This window comes from Macaca nemestrina, chromosome 9 (assembly GCF_043159975.1).
Source record: "Macaca nemestrina isolate mMacNem1 chromosome 9, mMacNem.hap1, whole genome shotgun sequence".
NCBI classification, from domain to species: Eukaryota; Metazoa; Chordata; class Mammalia; order Primates; family Cercopithecidae; genus Macaca; species Macaca nemestrina.
The window spans coordinates 70,500,048-70,520,554 of NC_092133.1; the positions used below are offsets into that span (position 1 = coordinate 70,500,048).

Here is a 20,507-nt window from a genome sequence, read left to right on the forward strand (position 1 = left end):
GAGACTCTGTCTGTACAAAAAATAAAAATAAAAGCTAGCCAGGCATGGTGGCATGTGGTGTGTACCTCCTGATTGGCTGGGACTATAGGCTACTCAGGAGTCTGAGGTAGGAGGATCGCATGAGCTGGAGGTCAAGGCTGCAGTAAGTAGGGACTGCACCAGTGCACTCTAGTCTGGGCAAAAGAGCAAGACCCTGTATTTAAAAAAAAAAGAAAGAAAGTGAAAAGATAGGGGCTTTTATCAGAAGTACTGCACATAATGTAGTAGCAAAAGCATGGTATATGGTAGATTTTCAATAAATGTTAGAAGGAATAAATAGCAAGAGGTAGAGTTACATAGGGTAATAATTAGCTTAAAGTAAGGCATTATCAGTTCTGATTTACATGTTTGGCAGACCTCAACTAGTGGTTATTAAAATTATATGTAACCTATGGGCAAAATAAACAGATTTATGGGCCAGGTGCAGTGGCTCACGCCTGTAATCCCAGCACTTTGGGAGGCCAAGGCAGGTGGATCACTTGAGGTCCGGAGCTCGAGACCAGCCTGGCCAACATTGTGAAACTGCGTCTCTACTAAAAATACAAAAAATGAGCCAGGGCCAGGAGCAATGACTCACGCTTGTAATTCTAGCACTTTGGGAGACTGAAACAGGCGGATCACCTGAGGTCAGGAGTTCGAGACCAGCCCTGAGCAACATGGAGAAACGCTATCTCTATTAAAAACACAATATTAGCTGGGCGTGGTGGTGTATGCCTGTAATCCCAGGTACATGGGAGGCTGAGGCAGAAGAATCACTTGAACCTGGGAGGCAGAGGTTGTGGTGAGCCGAGACTGCACCATTGCACTCCAGCCTGGGCAATGAGAGCGAAACTGCATCTGAAAAAAAAAAATTAGCCAGGTATGGTGGCTCATGCCTGTAATCCCAGCTACTTGGGAAGCTGAGGCAGCAGGATCGCTTGAACCCAGGAGGTGAAGGTTCCAGTGAGCCGAGATCATGTCACTGCACTCCAGCCTGGGCAACAGTGAGATCCCATCTCAAATAAATAAATAAACAAACAAACTAACAAACAGATTTAAAAATCATCAGATAATGAATGCCTTTCTACTGAAACCATACTGCCAAAGAACTTCAATTTTCTTTTCTTTCTTTTTTTTTTTTGTTGAGACACAGCCAGGCTGGAGTGCAATGGTGTGATCTTGTCTCATTGCAATCTCTGCCTCCCAGGTTCAAGCAATTCTGCCTCAGCCTCCTGAGTCGCTGGGATTACAGGTGTGTGCCACCACACCTGGCTAATTTTTCGTATCTTTAGTAAAGACAGAGTTTCACCATGTTGGCTAGGCTGGTCTCAAACTCTGACCTCGTGTTCCACCTGTCTTGGCCTCCCAAAGTGCTGGGATTACAGGCGTGAGCCACTGTGCCTGGCCAGGACTTCAATTTTCTATTCATCTGTGTCAGATGAATTGTTTTTCCCCAAATAAGATGACATGCACACAATTACCTGATTTATCTATAATTGCGTCTATTTCTTCAACGACATCAAAATAGGCTTCATTGTTTGTGTACTTTACCCCTGCCCGACGCCATGGTATGTTGGACAGCTGCCCAGTGGGGAGTGTGTCCCCAACATTACTACTGCCTAGAAACCCAAAAAGAAGGCAAAGTTGATGTGTAAAACAGTCATGAGAAAATGTATTACTGGGAAAAAGAAAGCTGCTTCTTTAATGTTTGGATTTTTCTTAATGAACTTGTGGATGGTCTCTAGAATTGTCAGACATTTCCATACCAACATGATCAAATTTCTAGAAGAGAAAAATAGGCCATGTGGCCCTCTGTTTACCTGCCAAACCAGGTTAAATTTATTTACTTATCTTTTGCTTCCTGTGTGTTAACAGTAACCTAATCTAATTCCAGTGGCTCAAAAACAGATTCTCTGCCACTGATGAAAAAAGAGGCTGGTTGTTTCAAAATCTTCTGCCAATAAAATGTCTCCACTGAGAATACAGAGTTATAACTAGGCCCTTCAGTATTCAACTTTAATTTACACGAGATGCTGCCAAGCAGGCCTCAGTGGAATAAATGGAATCTGGGCTTTTCCTATTTTAAGGTCGACATACCCATATGGCTGCAATATAGCTAGTGTTCAGTATCCGGCTAATTTCCTGGTAAACTGACACATGTCTAAAAATAAGTGTGGTTGTCCAAAACACCTATCTTTGAGCTGTGACTTACTTAACATTTTGGTTAATTTATATTTCCAATTCGAAAGTACTACATACTTAAAAACAACAACAAAAAGGTGGAGTTCAGAAAGGTGGTTTAAAGAAAAACACTAGACTTCTTACTAACAAAATACATCTACCATTAACATTTTTGTTAATATTATGGTATTAACCTTTTAATATAATATTAACATTTTGGTATATTTCTTTAAACATTTCCACCACCAGAAGGTTGCATTTTTTTCTATTGTAATAATTTTTGGTTTTTAATTGCACTTTAAAATACAGTCGCAATCATACTGTATCTATAATTTTGCAGTCTACTTATGATTGGTGTTCCTACCTGCAACCTACAATCATGTTATCTTCCTGCTAAAAACCTTCAATGGTTGATCACTGACTTTATGATAAAAGCTAAATATTTAGCCTAGCTTTGAAGGACTTTCTCTACTTTTTAATCTGATCTCTAACTTCTCAACTGAAAAACAGTTCTGCTTCTGCATTAATAAAACTTTAGGTTTTTCTCTTTCATGTGTGTTTTTTTCTCATACAGTTCCACCTATGGAGAATGCTCTTACTCCTCCCTCACTTCCTGAATTCTATTGATTCTCCAAGGTGGCCGCCCACCACAGTTCAGGAGGGAATACTTCATTAATGGAACCATTCTCTTGAACTTTGTAATATACTGCCTTATGAATCTGTTATGTTTTGCATTCTATATTTTAGTAACTTTTCTCTGACTATAAAATACATGTTTATTTTGGAAAATTAAAAAGTATAAAGCAAAAATAAAGATAATCTGTATTTCTTTAGCTGGGTATAATCATTGTAAATATTTAGAACTTTTTGGTCTGAGTGAATATTTATATATAAGAATAATTTTTTCAGTTTTGTGCTGACTTTTCAATTTAACATTATATCATGTGTATTTTCCAATGCTATTACATTATCTGTGAAGTATGGAATTGCTTTTTAAAGTCTTATACAGTTATTTACTTATTTTAATTTTTTTTCCAACGTCCCATTCAGAGTATAAGTTTTAGGAGCACAGACATGCCATCTTATCTTTCTTTGAATTTCTCTCAACATTCACCCTTACACAGAGGATGAATAAAGAGCTGCTGAATGATCTTTTTCTTACAGGCCTCTCTCACCTCATTTTTAGGTCAAGGCACTGGAGAGGGGTTTACAGTGGTGGACAGTGGAGTTGGAGTGGCATATAACATTTCATAGGAATCTTTCTCTAAAAGACTTTAAAGCTTTCGAAAGAACATTGGCATCTGGGTGTGCCTAATTTCTAGCTACACTCAAGAATTAAACCCAACTGGAAGCTTACAACATAAGTACAGGCCCACAATGCATGCGATCTCATGAGTAAACTATTTTTCTATTTTTTCTTAATACATCTTCTGCATGCATAAAAACAAAGACTCGGAGGATATTGTAGTACTGTGTGGTTAAGAGTCTTAAATTTTCTATTCTCTAGTAATTGTGGAGTAGCAGCATACCAGTTATGTTATTTTAAACATTAAAATGCCAGTCTGTAAATGGACTAAATTCTCTTCTAAGTGGGCTCATATACTGGCTTCTTTAGGACTAATTGGAACAATTTATTCAGTCTTAGTATTTAGTGTTAAATAATGGTAATAATATTGTTGTGGTATTTTAGAAAAAAAAAAAGAGTAATAACCAAAAGTTCTTTATCACTTAAGGTCTAGCCTCTTTCTATGAAAATAAATATACAATACATCCATTTTAACTTTACCAGTAACTTTAATTATGGCTGAATTGTACTACCTTAATAATACGTCAGATCATGAGCAATAATGAGTTGTTTACAAAGTTTTAATTGCTCAGTTACCAGTAAAGTATGTTTTCATCTTACCTGTAATAGAGTTGACAACAGACCGTAGAATTGTTGGCGGTTTAATTAATTCTTTCAAAATGTTAGATTCGGTAGCCAGTGGAAATCCATTGTCTAACATTTCTTCTAAGAGTTCATATACTATGACCACATTATCCTTAATCGCAGCCTCTGAACACTCACCGAAGTAGTCCTGACAAAATACACAATATCACACAATGGAAGGCACAAAGAAAGGCTTGCTAAATACTTTTTGTTCTGAAGAACAAACTTACAGTAGCATTATTCATTGCTTAAGATGCTGAACATATGTAAAACAGAGCCAGGGAAAAAACCCTCCATAGGCCGGGCACGGTGGCTTATGCCTGCAATCCCAGCAATTTGGGAGGCTGAGGCGGGTGGATCACTTGAGGTCAGGAGTTCAAGACCAGCCTGGCCAACATGGTGAAACCCTGTCTCTACTAAAAATACAAAAATTAGCTGAGTGTGATGGTGCACACCTGTGGTCCCAGCTACTTGGGAGGCTGAGGAGGGAGGATTGCTTGAACCCGGGAGGCGGAGGTTGCGGTGAGCCAAGAGCACGCCACTGCACTCCAGCCTAGGCGACAGAGTGAGACTCTGTCTCAAACAAAAAAAAACAAGCAAACAAAAAAACCCCTCTATAGTCCTAACATTATTCCTCAGTATTTTCTTGATATTTCTAGCCTGAATTTAATTCCTATTACACATTATACTAGAAAGTATTGAGACATTAAATTGGAATTTGAGCTATAAACTTCATTCACCCTGATTAACTATCCCAACATACACATAGATAAGCTTAAATTGTTTGGTATATTCAGCAAGACAAGAGAAAATAATAAAACGTAAATACAGAAGAGTTCATAACCAATGAAAATCTTGAGACCATTGAGAGAACTGTATGTGGAGGGCATTATTGTTTCCTGATGATATGCAGTCATCCCTTGGTAGTTGTGGGGAATTAGTTCCAGGATCCCCTGTGGATACCAAAACTCACAATTCTCAAGTCCCTGACATAAAATGGCATAGTATTCGTACATCACTTATACACATCGCCCTATATACTTTAAATCACCTCTAGATTACTTGTAATATCTAACACAATGTAAATGCTATGTAACTATTTGTTATACTGCATTGTTTAAGTAATAATGAGGAGAAGAAGTTTGTACATGTTCAGTTCAATTTTTTTGTTCAAATATTTGCCATGTAAGGTTCGGTGAATTCATGGATGCAGAACCCATGTATATGGAGAGCCAACTGTAATTTGTAATACATATAAAAAATAGTAAATACAGCAGCCATGTGTGCAACTGTACACCACATAGAAAAGGATTTATGAATTTATGCTTAAACAGAGAGAAACAGACAGTAAACATCAAAACCTGGGTAATTAAATAATATAATCATGTCTCACCTCCAGCTAACTTGGGTCATTTAAGTTAGAAAGGTATGATAGATAACCAACCTGAAAAGTGTCAGCAACTCGATGTAGGAACTCAATTACAAAGAGAGGTGGCACTTCAGTCTGTATGACAGATACAAAGAAGAGCTTATCCCGGTAGATACTGATGAGGTAGTGGTGAGGTGTTGAAATGACAGGTGGTACATTTTCAACATCAGCAGCTTTCTCTTGAGCTTCAAAGAAATAATCACAGACAGACTGGCTCACAACGCTCTTCCAGTGCTTCTCTAGAAATATGTCACCGGAACAGTTTATGAGAAATAGACTGTGGATCATTTTCTGTTGGGGCAAAGAAAGGTTTAAATTTATTATACATTAAATATCATTTAACATATACAAAAAGATTATACACTTTGACCAAGTGGGACTTATTCCAAGAATGCAAAAATCAATCAATATGATATACAACTAGAACTAAAACAATCATTTCAAAAGGTGCAGAAATTGCATTTGACAAAATCCAACATCATTTTACAAAAAAAAAAAAAAAAAACCAAGCCACTTAAGAACAAAAAGAAACCTCCTCAGCCAGGCTTGGTGGCACATGTCTGTAATCCCAGCACTTTGGGAGGCTGAGGTGGGTGGACTGCTTGAGCTCAGGAGTTTGAGACCAGCCTGGGCAACAGGGCAAAACACCATCTTTACAAAAAATACAAAAATTAGCTAAGCATGGTGGTGCTTGCCTGTAGTCCTAGATACTCAGGAGGGTGAAGCAGGAGAATTGCTTGAGCCCAGGAGGAAGGTTGAGGCTGTAGAGAGCTAAGATTGTGTCACTGCACTCCAGCCTGGGTGACCAAGTGAGACACTATCTTTTTTTTTTTTTTTTTTTTTTTGAGACGGAGTCTTGCTCTGTCACCCAGGCTGGAGTGCAGTGGCCGGATCTCAGCTCACTGCAAGCTCCTCCTCTCGGGTTCACGCCATTCTTCTGCCTCAGCCTCCCGAGTAGCTGGGACTACAGGCACCCGCCACTTCGCCCGGCTAGTTTTTTGTATTTTTTAGTAGAGACGGGGTTTCACCGTATTAGCCAGGATGGTCTCGATCTCCTGACCTCATGATCCGCCCGTCTCGGCCTCCCAAAGTGCTGGGATTACAGGCTTGAGCCACCGCGCCCGGCCGTGAGACACTATCTTAAAAAAAAAAAAAAAAAAAAATTCCTTCATCTGATGAAAACCCCAAAGCTAATACTATATTTAATGGTGAAAGACTGAACACTTCCTCCTTAATAACAAAACCAAACAAGGATGTCCAGTCCCATCATTTCTATTCAACATGGTACTGGAGGTTTGAACCACGGCAATTAAGCAAGAAAATAAAACAAAAGGCTTCCAAATTAGAAGATACAATCTTGTATATAGAAAATCATAAGGAACACACACATACACACACACACACACACACACACACACACCCCCCATTAGAGTTAATAAATTTAGTTCAGCAAGCTTGCAGGATACAAGTCAATATACAAATCAATTATATTTCTATCCACTATAGCTATAAAATACTAAAAATGGGCCGGGCATTGTAGCTCATGCCTGTAAACCCAGCACTGTGGGAGGCTGAGGAAGGAGGATTGCTTGAGCTCAGGAGTTTGACCAGTCTGGGCAACATAGTGAGACCTCATCTCTATTGAAAACAACAACAACAACAACAAAAAACTGAAAATGAAATTAAGAAAACAATTTCAGGCCTGGCACAGCGGCTCATGCCTATAATCCCAGCACTTTGGGAGGCTGAGGCAGGCGGATCACCTGAGGTCGGGAGTTCAAGACCACTGGCCAACATGGAGAAACTCCGTCTCTACTAAAAAAAAAAATGCCGGGCGCGGTGGCTCACGCCTGTAATCCCAGCACTTTGTGAGGCCGAGGCGGGCGGATTGTGAGGTCAGGAGATCGAGACCATCCTGCCTAACACGGTGAAACCCCGTCTCTACTAAAAATACAAAAAAAAAAAAAAAAAAAAAAAAGCCAGGCGTGGTGGCGGGCGCCTCTAGTCCCAGCCACTTGGGAGACTGAGGCAGGAGAACGGCGTGAACCCAGAGGCGGAGCTTGCAGCGAACCGAGATTGCGCTACTGCACTCCAACCTGGGCGAGAGAGCGAGACTTCGTCTCAAAAACAAAAGCAAAACAAACAAAAAACAAAATTAGCTGGGTGTGGTGGTGCATGCCTGTAATCCCAGCTACTAGGGAGGCTGAGGTAGGAGAATCACTTGAACCTGGGAGGTGGAGGTTGCAGTGAGCTGAGATGGCGCCATTGTACTGCAGCCTGGGCAACAAGAGCGAAACTCTGTCTCAAAAAAAAAAAAAAAAAAAAGGAAAGAAAGAAAAAAAAAAAAGAAAATGCTTGTAATCCCAGCTGTCAGGGAGGCAGAGGTGGGAGGACAGCTTGAGTCCAGGAGTTTGAGACCTGCCTGGGCAATATAGCGAGACCCTGTTCTCCACAAAAAGGAAGAAAAAAAAAAAAGACCAAAAAAAAAAAAATAATAATTTCATTTACAATAGCATCAAAAAATTTAAATATGTAGAAAATAAATTTAACAAGAGAAATAAAAGACTTGTATACCAAATATTACAAAACGTCAGTGAAATAAATGAAAAAGACCTAAAAAATTGAAAGATATTCCATGTTCATGGATTGGAAGACTTGATATTTTTAAGATGGCAACATTTCCCAAACTTACCTACACTTTCAATACAATCCCTATTAAAATCCCAGCTGCCTTTTTGTGGAATTGGACAGGCTAATCCGCAAATTCATACGGAAATGAAAAAGATCAACAGTCAAAACAATCTTGGCTGGGTGCGGTGGCTCACGGTTGTAATTCCAGCACTTGGGGAGGCCGAGGTGGGTGGATCACGAGGTCAGGAGATCGAGACCATCCTGGCTAACATGGTGAAACACCATCTCTACTAAAATTAGCCGGCCGTGGTGGCACGCGCCTGTAGTCCCAGCTACTCGGGAGGCTGAGGCAGGAGAATCGCTTGAACGCAGGAGGTGGAGGTTGCAGTGAGCCGACACCCAAGATTGCACCACTGCACTCCGGCCTGGGTGACAGAGCGAGACTCCCTTTCAAAAAACAAAACAAAACAAAACAAAAACACAAAAAAACAAACCTAGCTGCCTTTTTGTGGAATTTGACAGGCTAATCCTAAAATTCATATGGAATTGAAAAAGATCAACAGCCAAAACAATCTTGAAAAGGAACAACAGGGGCGAAGGGGGCGGGGTGCGCCCTCCCTCCCCGGCCAGGGCGCTTGGGAGTAGGGACCCACGCCTGCAGCTGAGCATCCTTCCTGGGGGCCACTCTGCTGTGGAGCCACTCTGCTGTTCCAGGGACCTGGGAGGAGCCCTTGGTTCCCGCACACATCCATCCCAGTCGGAGCCTGCGTTTCCTGAGCCGGGATCTGGGGCGAGACCGTGCGCTCAAGCCCCACGTCCTCGTCTGCCTTGGGGCGCTCCTGGCTAGCTGGTCGCCGTAGGTTAAAGTCACCTTACACCTGTAACCAGTGGACTTTCCTACACACCTTTGCAAGCCTTTCTGTGCTGACCAGAGCCTTGAAAGCGGGGTCTTCTGCCTTTACTTTTGGAAAAGCTTTTTATTTTGAAATATTTGGCTGACTTACAAAAGACTTCCCCTCACACTTGACATGATTGACAAAAGGTCTGAAATGCTTCATCTATAGTCTGATTTACTATGAAAAAAGAATTGGGGGGATGCTTACAAAAGTATGTAGAATGTAAAAAGATTGAAAAAATATATTTTTGAATTTTTTTAAAAAAGAAAAGGAACAACAAAGACGGATAACTCGTGCTTCCTGATTTCAAAACTTACTACAAAACTACTGTGTGGTATTGGCACAAGGACAGATATACAGATCAACAGAACATTAACCCTTACATTTATGGTCAACTGATTTTCAACAAGGGTGCCAAGACCTGGGTGACCAGTTGGAGAGAGAACAACCTTTTCAACAAATGGTACTGGAACAACTGGATTTCCACATACAAAAGAATGAAATTGGATACAAAAAGCAACACAAAATGTATCAAAGACCTACTTGGAAAAGCCAAAATGATAAAACTCTTAGAAAAAAATATGCATAGATTTTGACTCTGGATTAGACAATGTTTTTAAAGATATGATACCAAAAGTACAGGCAAGAAAAATAAAAAATAGATAACCTAGAGTCCATCAAAATTAAAACTTTAGTGCTTCAAAGGACATTATCAAGAAAACAAAAATCCACAAAATGAGAGTAAATATTTGAAACCATATATCTTAAAGGAACCCCTATCTGGAAAATATAAAGAACTTTTACTCAACAATAAGAAGGGGCAGGTGTGGTGACTCACAACTGTAATCCTAGCACTCTGAGAGGCTGAGGAGAGAGGACTGCTTGAGACCAGGAGTTTCAGACCCTGTCTCTACAAAAAAAATTTAAAAATTAGCCAGGCATAGTGGCTCACATCTGTAGTCCCTGCTACTTGGGAGGCTGAGGTGGGAGGATTGCCTGAGTCCAGGAGTTTGAGGCTGCAGTGAACTATAATCCCACCACTGCACTCCAGCCTGCGTGACAGAGGGAGACCTTGCCTCTAAAACATATACATAAACAAGCCACTTAAAAAATGGGCAAAGGATTTGAAAAGAATTTATCCAAATAATATATACATACAAATGAATCTTACAAATATGATGTTGAATAAATGAAGCCAGATGCAAAAGAATATACCCAGTATGATTTCATTTATATGAAGTTGTAGAACAGGCAAAACTAATCTATGTTAAATCAAATGGTTTCCTTTATGGAGAGTGGAGGGCCATGGGGATGATCTTCAAGGGTGCTGGTAATGTTTTCTTTCTTTTTTTTTTTCCTTTTTTTTTGGGATGGAGTTTTGCACTGTGGCCCAGGCTGGAATGCAATGGCATTATCTCGGCTCACTGAAACCTCCGCCTCCCGGGTTCATGAGATTCTCCTGCCTCAGCCTCCCTAGTAGCTGGGATTACAGGCACACACTGCCACGCTCAGGTAATTTTTTTTTTTTTTTTTTTGTATTTTTACTAGAGAGGGTTCACTATGTTGGCCAGGCTGGTCTCGAACTCCTGACCTCGAGATCTGCCTGCCTTGGCCTCCCAAAGTGCTAGGATTACAGGAGTGAGACACCGCACCCGGCCAATGTTTTATGTCTTGATCTGCATGATGTTTACAAGCTGTGTTCTGTTTATGATAACTCATTAGGCTTTACATTATGATTTGAATACTTTTCTGAGTGTTAGTTATGCTTCTTATAAAAGGTATATTGTTCCTGCAATATAGGGGACAATGGAAAAATGTCTAATTATCTTACCTTGTTCCTATCTTTTACGTGTATAAGCACCAGTGTCAGGTTTTAGTCTAGTGGCTCAATCATTCCAAGTAATAGTACTATATCATAAATGCAGTCTAAGAAGAAAGAATTTAAAACCTATGAATATAGTTTCTATGAATGAAGATAAATTCCAAAGAGGAAAGGAAGACTTTCCAAAATTGATTCATTTGATTCCGTTGACATAGAAAACAACATCAACCCTTTATGAAAGCAGCTGACATTTAAAGAATATGTGGTGATGATCTCCCCTTCCCATTGGACACATGTTCAGTAGTTATCAAGTAAATAATACTAATTACTAAGATACATTTTAGTAATTATTGTCTCAATAAAGTATGAACACTGTTAACCGTTTAGGGTTCCCGTTTAATTAGAAACAAAAAAGTTTCTTTGTTTAAAGCCCTCGTTTAGCCAAGCAATCAACTTGAGTTATTAGCAATAAACTCTGACACCTCAGGATTGGAACCTGCCATATTTTTCTACTTTATCTAGTCAGATGATTTGCTTAGTAGGCTTGCTTGGTGTCTTATATTTCTCTCTGGGTATTAATATAAGTGCCATTAGAATACTCAGACTTGCTATATAGAAACTGCTGATTTTAACTATAATCTTAGCTGATAAATTTTCACTTTCATTTTTTAAATGAAACAAGAATATCCAACCATAGGATATGCAACTAAATTTTTATTATTACACCTTTTTCTTGGAATAAAATTAGCATCTGAAATATAAAATATGACTTCAAGAGGAGCACTGTAATCCACAAGGAGACTCAGATTTGAGCACTTCAGGTGAGTCACATATGGAACACAGCATTCTTTGCAAAAATTAATCTTTTGGCTCCATTCAATGTGGTTATTTTTGGCCAGGCACAGTGGCTCACGCCTGTAATCCCAGCACTTTGGGAGGCCAAGACCAGTGGATTACCTGAGGTCAGGAGTTCAAGACCATTCTGGCCAACATGGCAAAACCCTGTCTCTACTAAAAATACAAAAATTAGTCGGGAATGGTGGTGTGCGCCTGTAATCCCAGCTACTCGGGAATAAGCTTTTTTTGTTTGTTTGTTTGAGCAGAGTCTCCCTCTGTCACCCAGGCTGGAATGCAGTGGTGTGATCTCTGTTTACTGCAACCTCCGTCTCCCAGGGTCAAGCACTTCTCGTGCCTCAGCCTCCTCAGTAGCTGGGATTACAGGTGTGGGCCACCACGCCCAGCTAATTTTTCTGTTTTTAGTAGAAACGGGGTTTCATCATGTTGGCCTCAAGTGATCCGCCTGCTTTGGCCTCCCAAAGTGAAGCTACTGTACTCAGTCCCCATTCAAAGTGTTTTATTCATTAAAGATAATGAATAATACTATAAATGAATTAATACTATCTAAAATGTATTGAGTACTTATTATGGGCCAGACACCATTCTAGACACTTTATCTCATCCTATTTTCACAATGTTATGCTATAAATACTACTCTTATCCCCATTTTACAGACAAGACAATGTCATCTCAGAAAAGTTAGGTCAGTTACCTAAGATCACGCAGTAAGCTAGGATTCAAACCTAAATCCAGCTGAATTCTGAGCTCCTGCTCTTATCTACCTCGCAGAGACTAATTATTAGGAACACATTCTAATACAGCACTGTCCAACAGGGCTTTCTGCAATGATAGAAATGTCCTTTATCTGTGCTAATATGGTAGCCACTACATACATGGCTATTGAGCACTTGAAATGTAGCTAATGCACCCAATACTGAAATTTTAATTTTTTTTTTTTTTGAGACAGGGTCTTGCTCTGTTGCCCAGGCTGGAGTGCAACTGTGTCATCTTGGTTCACTCCAATCCCCACCTCCAGAGCTCAAGTGATCCTCCCGCTTCAGTCTCCTGAGTAGCAGGGCTTACAGACGTGCATCACCACACTCAGATGATTTTCAAAGTTTTGTTTTGTAGAGACAAGGTCTGCCTATATTGCCCAGGCTGGTCTTGGACTCTTGGGCTCAAGTGATCTTCCCACCTTGATCTCCCAAAGTTCTGGGATTACAGGTGCGAGCCATCAAGCCTAGCCTGAAGTTTTAATTTTAATTAATTTAAATTTAAATAACCATATGTGGTTAGTAGTCAATATATTGAACAGTGCATGAGTGTGCTGCTTCAGCTTATGATTTATTTATTTATTTTTTGAGATGGAGTTTCGCTCTGTTGCCCAGGCTGGAGTGCAATGGTGTGATCTCTGCTTACCACAACCACTGCCTGCTGGGTTCAAGCGATTCTCCTGCCTCAGCTTCCCAAGTAGCTAGGATTATAGGCATGTGCCACCATGCCCGGCTAATATTCTGTATTTTTAGTAGAAATGGGGTTTCACCATGTTGGCCAGGCTGGTCTCGAACTCCTGACCTCGTGATCCACCCGCCTCAGCCTCCCAAAGTGCTGAGATTACAGGCGTGAGCCACCGCACCCAGCCTAGCTTACTATTTAAGAGGAGATAAAGGACATTTCTTGTTTAGTTAGGAGCCAAAACACATTCTAGTTTTTATGCTGAGGAAGTTTAATAAATTATTTAGTGTGGAAGTTATATTTAAAAGCACTGACACAGGTTATCTAAAATCATTCATCCTATGGAAGGTATAGTTCACAAGGATTTATAGTGCTCCATTGCCACAATACACTCTAAAAGAGTTGCTTGTTCTGGAAGCAAGTGATTTTGTAGTTTCTTTATTTTAGGGCCAGATCTCTACTCATCCTCTTAAGCTGGTGAAAAATTCTTTCCAGGAAAGTTTCCACTGAAGTTGTTTTTATTGGCAGTAGTTCAGGTCTCAGAATACAGAAAGTTAAACCAGCCTTCTAGATTTATTGTTGTTATCCTTAGTGCTGAGATGAAAGCATAACACTTGTAAGTTCTCGACTATGCTTAGCTTTAAAACCCATCTTAACCTTCTATAATAGGAAAAGAGAGCTTACTTCTTCTATCCATATTATGATCAAGGGTCTAATGCATATAACAATTAAATAATACCACACGTTGCAGTGTAAATTAGCCTGTTTCTTTAACTATTTATCATCCTTTTAGTCGCTGCAGTTATTTTTAAATTATTATTTTAATAAACTTTCTGGGAAAACTCCACACTTATTATCACCACAACCATCTTTTCATTCCTAGTGGCTTTTGAGTCATAAAACAGAATTCTCCCTGCTTATTTCAAAGACACTAGAAGAAACTGTGTTCAGAGGCAGACCCATCAGAGCTTTGACTGCAGCTTAAATACATCATAAATCCTTTTTACTAAACATTTTATAATCACCCTGGGTAATTCACAAGCAATGCATTTACAATAGTCAAAATATTCTTGGAAGTCAGTGTCTACAAACAAAAATGTATTCCTTCTATATATAATAGGATGGAGGCACAGAAGGGCCTATACTGAATATGAGAGAATGAGACCAGAAAAGCATCTACTCTTCTGATTCTCAGCCAATATCTTGACCACATATTCATTCAACACAGAGTTTTGAGGCACTGGGTATACAAGAACAAACAAAATTAGAGTTCCTACACTCACAGCATTTAGAGGTCAGCAGAGAAGACAACTTAATACAGTAGGATGTAATTCCTACGATGATACAGGAAATATAGTGTGCTATGGGAATCTACAAGGCTTAGAAATGAGAGAGAACACAAGACAAAGAAATCCAGTATAAATTTAGCAAATTCGGAAGCTGGAGGGAAGAGGGGAGATGAAACTGGAGAAGGAGGGAAGCAGAGACTGATTGGTTCATGGAGCATGCTAAACTTGTTAAGGAGTTTGGACTTTATTCTTAGTGCAATATAAAGTCATTTTATAATTTTTTTTGGTAATCATGCAATTTGATTTACATTTTTAGAAAGATTATACTAATTACACTGTGGAAACTGGATAGCTGGTAACTGAACACTGTGACACCAGTTGGGAGATGAGTGGTGATGGCCTGGACTAGAGTCTTGACTATGGGGATGGGGTACAGTGAAAAGATAAGATAAACATTTAGGTTTTGTGTTAAAAAACATTTAGGCTTGGACGAGGGGGTATGTGGAGATGAGAGAGATGTGTCACTTAGCCTGGTCCTGTGTAATCTGACCAGTTCTGGATATATCTGACCCAAATAAATATATTCAAAAAACTATTATATATACACTTCTGGTGCTTTAGAGAAGCCAGATTGGAATCAGAATTGTAAGTAATCAGGATTTTTTATTAATGGGAATTAACCACAAGGAGAATTGAAACAAAAGAAAGAATGTGCATAGTATGAAGAGAGCATAATCATGGCAGGAATTCCAACATTTGAGTAGCAGGTGGGTCAAGGAAGTGGACCTAAAGAATGACCGAGATGTGACTGAAGAGGCAAAAGAAAAAAAAGCAGGGTAGTTTTTAGTAACTATAGTATATTAGTGTATTTCCAGAAGAATGGAGGGGTAAATACTGTTACATGGCACAAATAGGTTAAGCTACGAGAATTAAAAATGTCAGCTGGGCACGGTGGCTACACCTGTAATCCCAGCACTTTGGGAGGCCGAGGTGGGCGGACCACCTGAGCCCGGGAATTTGAGACCAGCCTGGCCAACATGGTGAAATCCCATCTCTACTAAAAATACAAAAAAATTAGCTGGGTGTGGTGGTGGGTACCCGTGATCCCAGCTGCTCTGGAGGCTGAGGCAGAAGAATCGCTTGAACCCAGGAGGCAGAGGTTGCAGTGAGTCGAGATGGTGCCACTGCACTCTAGCCTGGATGACAGAGCAAGACTCCATCTCAACAACAAAAAAGAATTGAAAATGTCTGTTGATTTAAGAGTGTTTTTTAACTTTCTTTCCTTAACGCCTGCTAAGAAGCCTTTTTAGACTTCATCTTCTTACCACCCTGCCAATCAAATTCCTCACCCATAAAACTTTTTATTATTCTTTCTTTTTTAATTGTAAATTGACAAATTATAGTTGTATATATTTAGGGGTACCAGATGTTATGACTGATGAATAAAATGTGGAATAATTAACTGAAGCTAATTAATATCACCATAAAATTTTAATACCACAGAATATTCTCTGTTTATGTAATGTATTTGTGCTCTATACATAAAAAGAGTATATATATTTTTTTCACCTCACAAGAAGCGGTTTTTATCTGCTTTGAGATTGCATGATTTAACACACAGAGGACATTGGTGATCTTGGTAAAAGTAGTTTTGGTGGGCTAGGTGTGGTGGCTCACACCTGTAATCCCAGCACTTTGGGAGGCTGAGGCGGGTGGATCACGAGGTCAGGAGTTCAAGACCAGCCTGGCCAACATGGCGAAACCCTGTCTCTACTAAAAATACAAAAGTTAGCTGGGTGTGGTGGCAGGCACCTGTAATCCCAGCTACTCGGGGGGCTGAGGCAGAAGAATCACTTGAACTCAGGAGGTGGAGGTTGCAGTGAGCTGAGATTATGTCACTGCACTCCAGCCTGGGTGACAAGAGCAAGACTCTGTCTCAAAAAAAAAAAAGGAGTTTTGGTGGTAGTTCAGTGGAATGCTAGAAATAAGTGGGCTGGGAAATAAACAGCAAGAGGTGTAAAAAAAAATAGAGATATGTAGAGTAGATTCAAGAAGTCTAGCTGTGAAGAGGATAAAAAGACAGGAAAATAAATGCAGCAGTTCATAAAGTGAAGGAAGAATACATTTAAATGCTAAAGGAAAGGTGTGAATAGAGGGGAAAAAGCTGACACAGGAGAGAGGGAAAAACGGAAAGAGGACCCTGACACAGCAGGATAGCATGCTACTGGGAGACTAGGTGAAAGAGTTTGCCTTCTCTAAGGAGAAGGAACACTTTCTACTCTTCAGATTGAAGGGAAGGTTTGTATACTTGACTGCAGGCAGATGATGGTTCTCCTTCTCTGTGTAATGGGAGAGAGGTCATTTCCAAAGGGAGGGAGAAATCCTCTTCTCTGTAAATACCATGTGCTACTCGTGAATTGACATAGTACTGAGCTACTTAAAAATATTTAGCCTGCAAAGAACTCCAATAAAGTATGTGTATATGTATTTTTTTAAGAGTTAGGGTCTCACTTTGCTGCCCAAGCTGAAGTGCAGTGGACCAATCATAGCTCACTATTACTTTGAACTCCTGGGCTCAAGTGATCCTTCTGCCTCATTCTGCCTCGGCCTCCTGAGTAGTCAGGACTACAACCATGCGCCACTAAGCCTGGCTAATGTTTAAATTTTTTGTAGAGATGGAGTCTCGCTATGTTGCCCAGGCTGATCTCCAACTCCTGGCCTCAAGTGATTTTCCCGCCTCACCCACCCAAAGTGCTAGGATTACAGGTGTAAGCTACTGCACTCTGTCTGCCAACAGTATATTGTTGGTTTTTTTTTGTTTGTTTGTTTGTTGTTTTGAGATGGAGTCTCACTCTGTTGCCAGGCTGGAGTGCAGTGGCACGATCTCAGCTTACCACAACCTCTGCCTGCCGGGTTCAAGCGATTCTCCTGCCTCAGCCTCCCGAGTAGCTGGGACTACAGGCACATGCCACCACGCCCATATAATTTTTGTATTTTTAGTAGTGACAGGGTTTCTCCATGTTTGCCAGGATGGTCTCAATCTCTTGACCTCGTGATCCACCTGCCTCAGCCTCCCAAAGTGCTGGGATTATAGGCATGAGCCATACTGTGCCTGGCCATATATTATATTAAATGGTTAGAAATAAAAATCATAAGATTAAGAAAACCTAATCTTGTTGCAAAGAGAGCTTTCCTAAAGATACGTAAGGTCTTTTTTTTTTTTTTTTTTTTTTTTTTTTTTTTCCGAGGCAGAGTCTCACTCTGTCGCTCAGGGTAGAGTGCAGTGGTGAGGTCTCAGCTTACTGCAACTTCCGCCTCCCGGGTTCAAGGGATTCTCCTGCCTCAGCCTCCCAAGTAGCTGGGACTACAGGCGCGTGCCACCACATCTGGCTAATTTTTGTATTTTTTGTAGAGACAGGGTTTCACTATGTTGGCCAGGCTGGTCTCGAACTCCTGACATCATGATCTGCCCGCCTCAGCCTCCCAAAGTGCTGAGATTACAGGCGCCTGGCCAAGATACGTAAGTTTAAGATAATTCATTTCTCCTATAGTGTCAATAGAAACTGTCACTCTGCCTTTCCCAAATTAATCCTTTCACTTGTAACTTGATCCCATTCCTTTCCTTCTCTTCTGGGAGGTAAGACTTTTTCTTGAATCTTCAAATAGTTGCTTGCTTCCTGCCCCCAAATAGATATCTTGTATTCTTTAAAACAAACCCCAAACTTTCCCCCACCTTGCCACTCTCAATAATCTTGCTTCATGCACCAAATGATGAAGGATTAGTCTACACCTGCAGTCTTTCCTCAGTTACTATTAAAGCATCTCTCTCAAATAGCTCAATGACTTTCTAATTATAAAATCCAACGACCTATTCTGATTTCAGCTTCCTCCTCTGGCCATTGCAGCATTTTATGTCATTGATAACTTTCTCCTAAACAAAAATACTTCTTACCCTTTTATATGAAACTTCATCTGCTTTGGGTTTCACCTTGAAAGTCTTTCGGGCTTAATTCTCACAATTTTTTTTTAAAAGTCTTTCTACAATCTCCATGTAAACCACTTTCAAATTCGGTAAAACTCAAACTCCGTAAAATTCCTCCTCCTGTCAGTGACACCATCTTCTTAATCACATAAGGCTGTAAGCTTCGGGTTCAAATTTACCAAATACCAACAGCCACATCGCCCGTCACTTTTCCATACTCACTGCCACCTGCTCAGCTTAGAACCCCGTTACCTCTCTCCTGAAGAACTGCAATACCCTTCTCACTGCATTCCTCACCCCAGGCTCTTCCAGGCACCACCCATTAACAGGACGTCCGCTCAGGTCCTTTTGGGGTTTTGTCCTCCAGAGCAGAAACCTGGGACTGAGATTCCTGCCGTCTGTACAGAGGGGGGACCCAGGAAGCTCGACCTCCGGGGCTCAGGCGCCTGAGAACACTAGGCTGCAGGTGGACCGCTCCCTTCCGGCCTTGCTGGCGAGAAAGCCCGGAAGGCCGGGAGTGGGGGGAAGCCAGGCCCTGGCCCACGCCACCAAAGACGCTCCTAGAGCCCAGATCGGAGTCGGGGGCCCCAGCTATTCAGCCTACTCCCGGGTTTTGGAGCTGTCCCCAATCCACATATTTCCCGCCCCTCACACTCACCCCGACACCTGTGCCAGTCAGTGATTCGGCGCCGGGTCCTCTCCAGACCGAAGCTGAGGAAGCTGAGAAGGCCGCGAGGACCCGCAGCCGGAGTGCCCAGGAGATTGCCTGATTAACAGCTTCAAAGACACCGACTCTGTCTACCATATTAGAAAGATTAAATATGCCGGAAGACCGTAAATGAGAGGAAAGACGTCTGTTGAGGTTTAGTATCTAAATATTCTACGTCATCCAGGACCTAGAAAAATGGTAGGTTTCTCACCATCTAGATTCAGGCGGTTATCCGCGGCCTAACTCAGTCTGGGGTCCCATATGGCAGGGGAGGCGGGGTCAGGAATGGGCGGGGCATTCGCTGTCGGTGGTGAGGAATAGAGCCAATGATTGTGGATGACAGCGGCACAGAATGGGCGGAGTCTGGAGGGGCGGGATTTGGAGGAGAGAAGGCGGTGATGCGAAGAGGTGGGGGGGGGGGTGTCAGAGAGTATATGGCAGAGGTGGGCTGTAGAACCAAAGTAGGGTAGGAGCGCAAAGATGGCAGCTGCTGAGGAGGAGCCGAAGCCCAAAAAGCTGAAGGTGGAGGCGCCGCAAGCGCTGAGGTGAGCGCTGCCCGACTTGGGGAGGAGGGTGACAGCGCCTGCTGCAAGCAAGCCCGGGCCCACGTGGGGTTTCGCGGCTCCGGCGCTGGGTGGTGTCTCTCATTGCCCGCTTGGGGCCAACACGCAAGACCTGCCGCGCGGGGAGCTGTCTGTCTGGCCGCGACCCCTTGCCGGACGTTCTCTCAGTTTGGCCGAGTCGCCGCCTGTCTGGTGCAGCTCCGGCTCCAGCAGCCCTTGGCCAATCGTGGCCGGCGGAGGGGGGGCGAGCCGGCTGCCTGCGCCACCTGCGAGCAAGCCCAGGCTGGGCTGGTGCGACCCCGGAGGGCCGGACCGGAGCTGCGTCTTTACGCGGCTGCCTTCTCTTCCTGGGGGATGGCGGGGAGGAGGCTCGGCAACTGCTCTACTCTGGGGCGAAGTCAGAATTTTTGGGGATTTTTCGGAAAGTGTTGCGGAAGGCCACGTTGACCTGCCTTTTCGTACACATTCTGAAAGCCTGCACCTTTGAGGACCCTCTACCAGTGACCCAGACCCCTCCGAGGCTTTGCAGGGGCAGCATTTGGATGAATGGCTGGGAAAAGTTGATTTTTCTTTTTTATTTGCACTTTTTGGCAGCAACGGAGACAGTGCTGCCCCTAACACCTGCCTCACATGTGATTGATGTTGCAACTTTTACTTATAGAGTCATTTGTTAAAATATCCCTTCCTAATAAGTGTAAAGTGAAGCAGGCAGTCTTTGATGATTTGGAAATGTTCGTTGAAAGGCAGCGATTTTTTTTTTCCATC

General features: G+C 41.8%; 2 protein-coding genes across 15 annotated transcripts in view; one reads left to right on the top strand and one right to left on the bottom strand.

Annotated features, from left to right (window-relative positions):
* The window catches only part of LOC105466005 (adaptor related protein complex 3 subunit mu 1), a 76,078-nt gene extending 56,669 nt beyond the window's left edge, over positions 1 to 19,409 (bottom strand). For 5 of the 9 annotated variants that reach the window (XR_977910.2, XR_977912.2, XR_977911.3 and 2 more), the window contains exons 1-4: positions 19,129 to 19,323; positions 5,574 to 5,849; positions 4,106 to 4,277; positions 1,500 to 1,637 (exon numbers count right to left, since the gene is read on the bottom strand). Coding sequence is in view for 4 of the 9 variants with exons in the window: in XM_011714737.2 (XP_011713039.1) it covers positions 1,500 to 1,637; positions 4,106 to 4,277; positions 5,574 to 5,849; positions 19,129 to 19,275 (733 nt within the window). In the remaining 5 variants the exon portion in view is untranslated. Of the gene's footprint in view, positions 1 to 1,499; positions 1,638 to 4,105; positions 4,278 to 5,573; positions 5,850 to 10,916; positions 10,938 to 19,128; positions 19,328 to 19,390 lie in introns of those variants that run through there. The other 4 variants (XR_977913.3, XM_011714738.3, XM_011714736.3 and 1 more) reach the window with 4 other exon arrangements.
* A 164-nt stretch (positions 19,410 to 19,573) lies between these two features.
* The window catches only part of LOC105466223 (adenosine kinase), a 567,753-nt gene continuing 566,819 nt past the window's right edge, over positions 19,574 to 20,507 (top strand). For 5 of the 6 annotated variants that reach the window (XM_071069752.1, XM_071069756.1, XM_071069759.1 and 2 more), the window contains exon 1: positions 19,575 to 19,724. In XM_071069752.1, coding sequence (XP_070925853.1) covers positions 19,660 to 19,724 — 65 coding nt within the window. In that variant the 5' untranslated portion in view covers positions 19,575 to 19,659. Of the gene's footprint in view, positions 19,725 to 20,507 lie in introns of all 6 variants that reach the window. The other variant, XM_071069755.1, reaches the window with a different exon arrangement.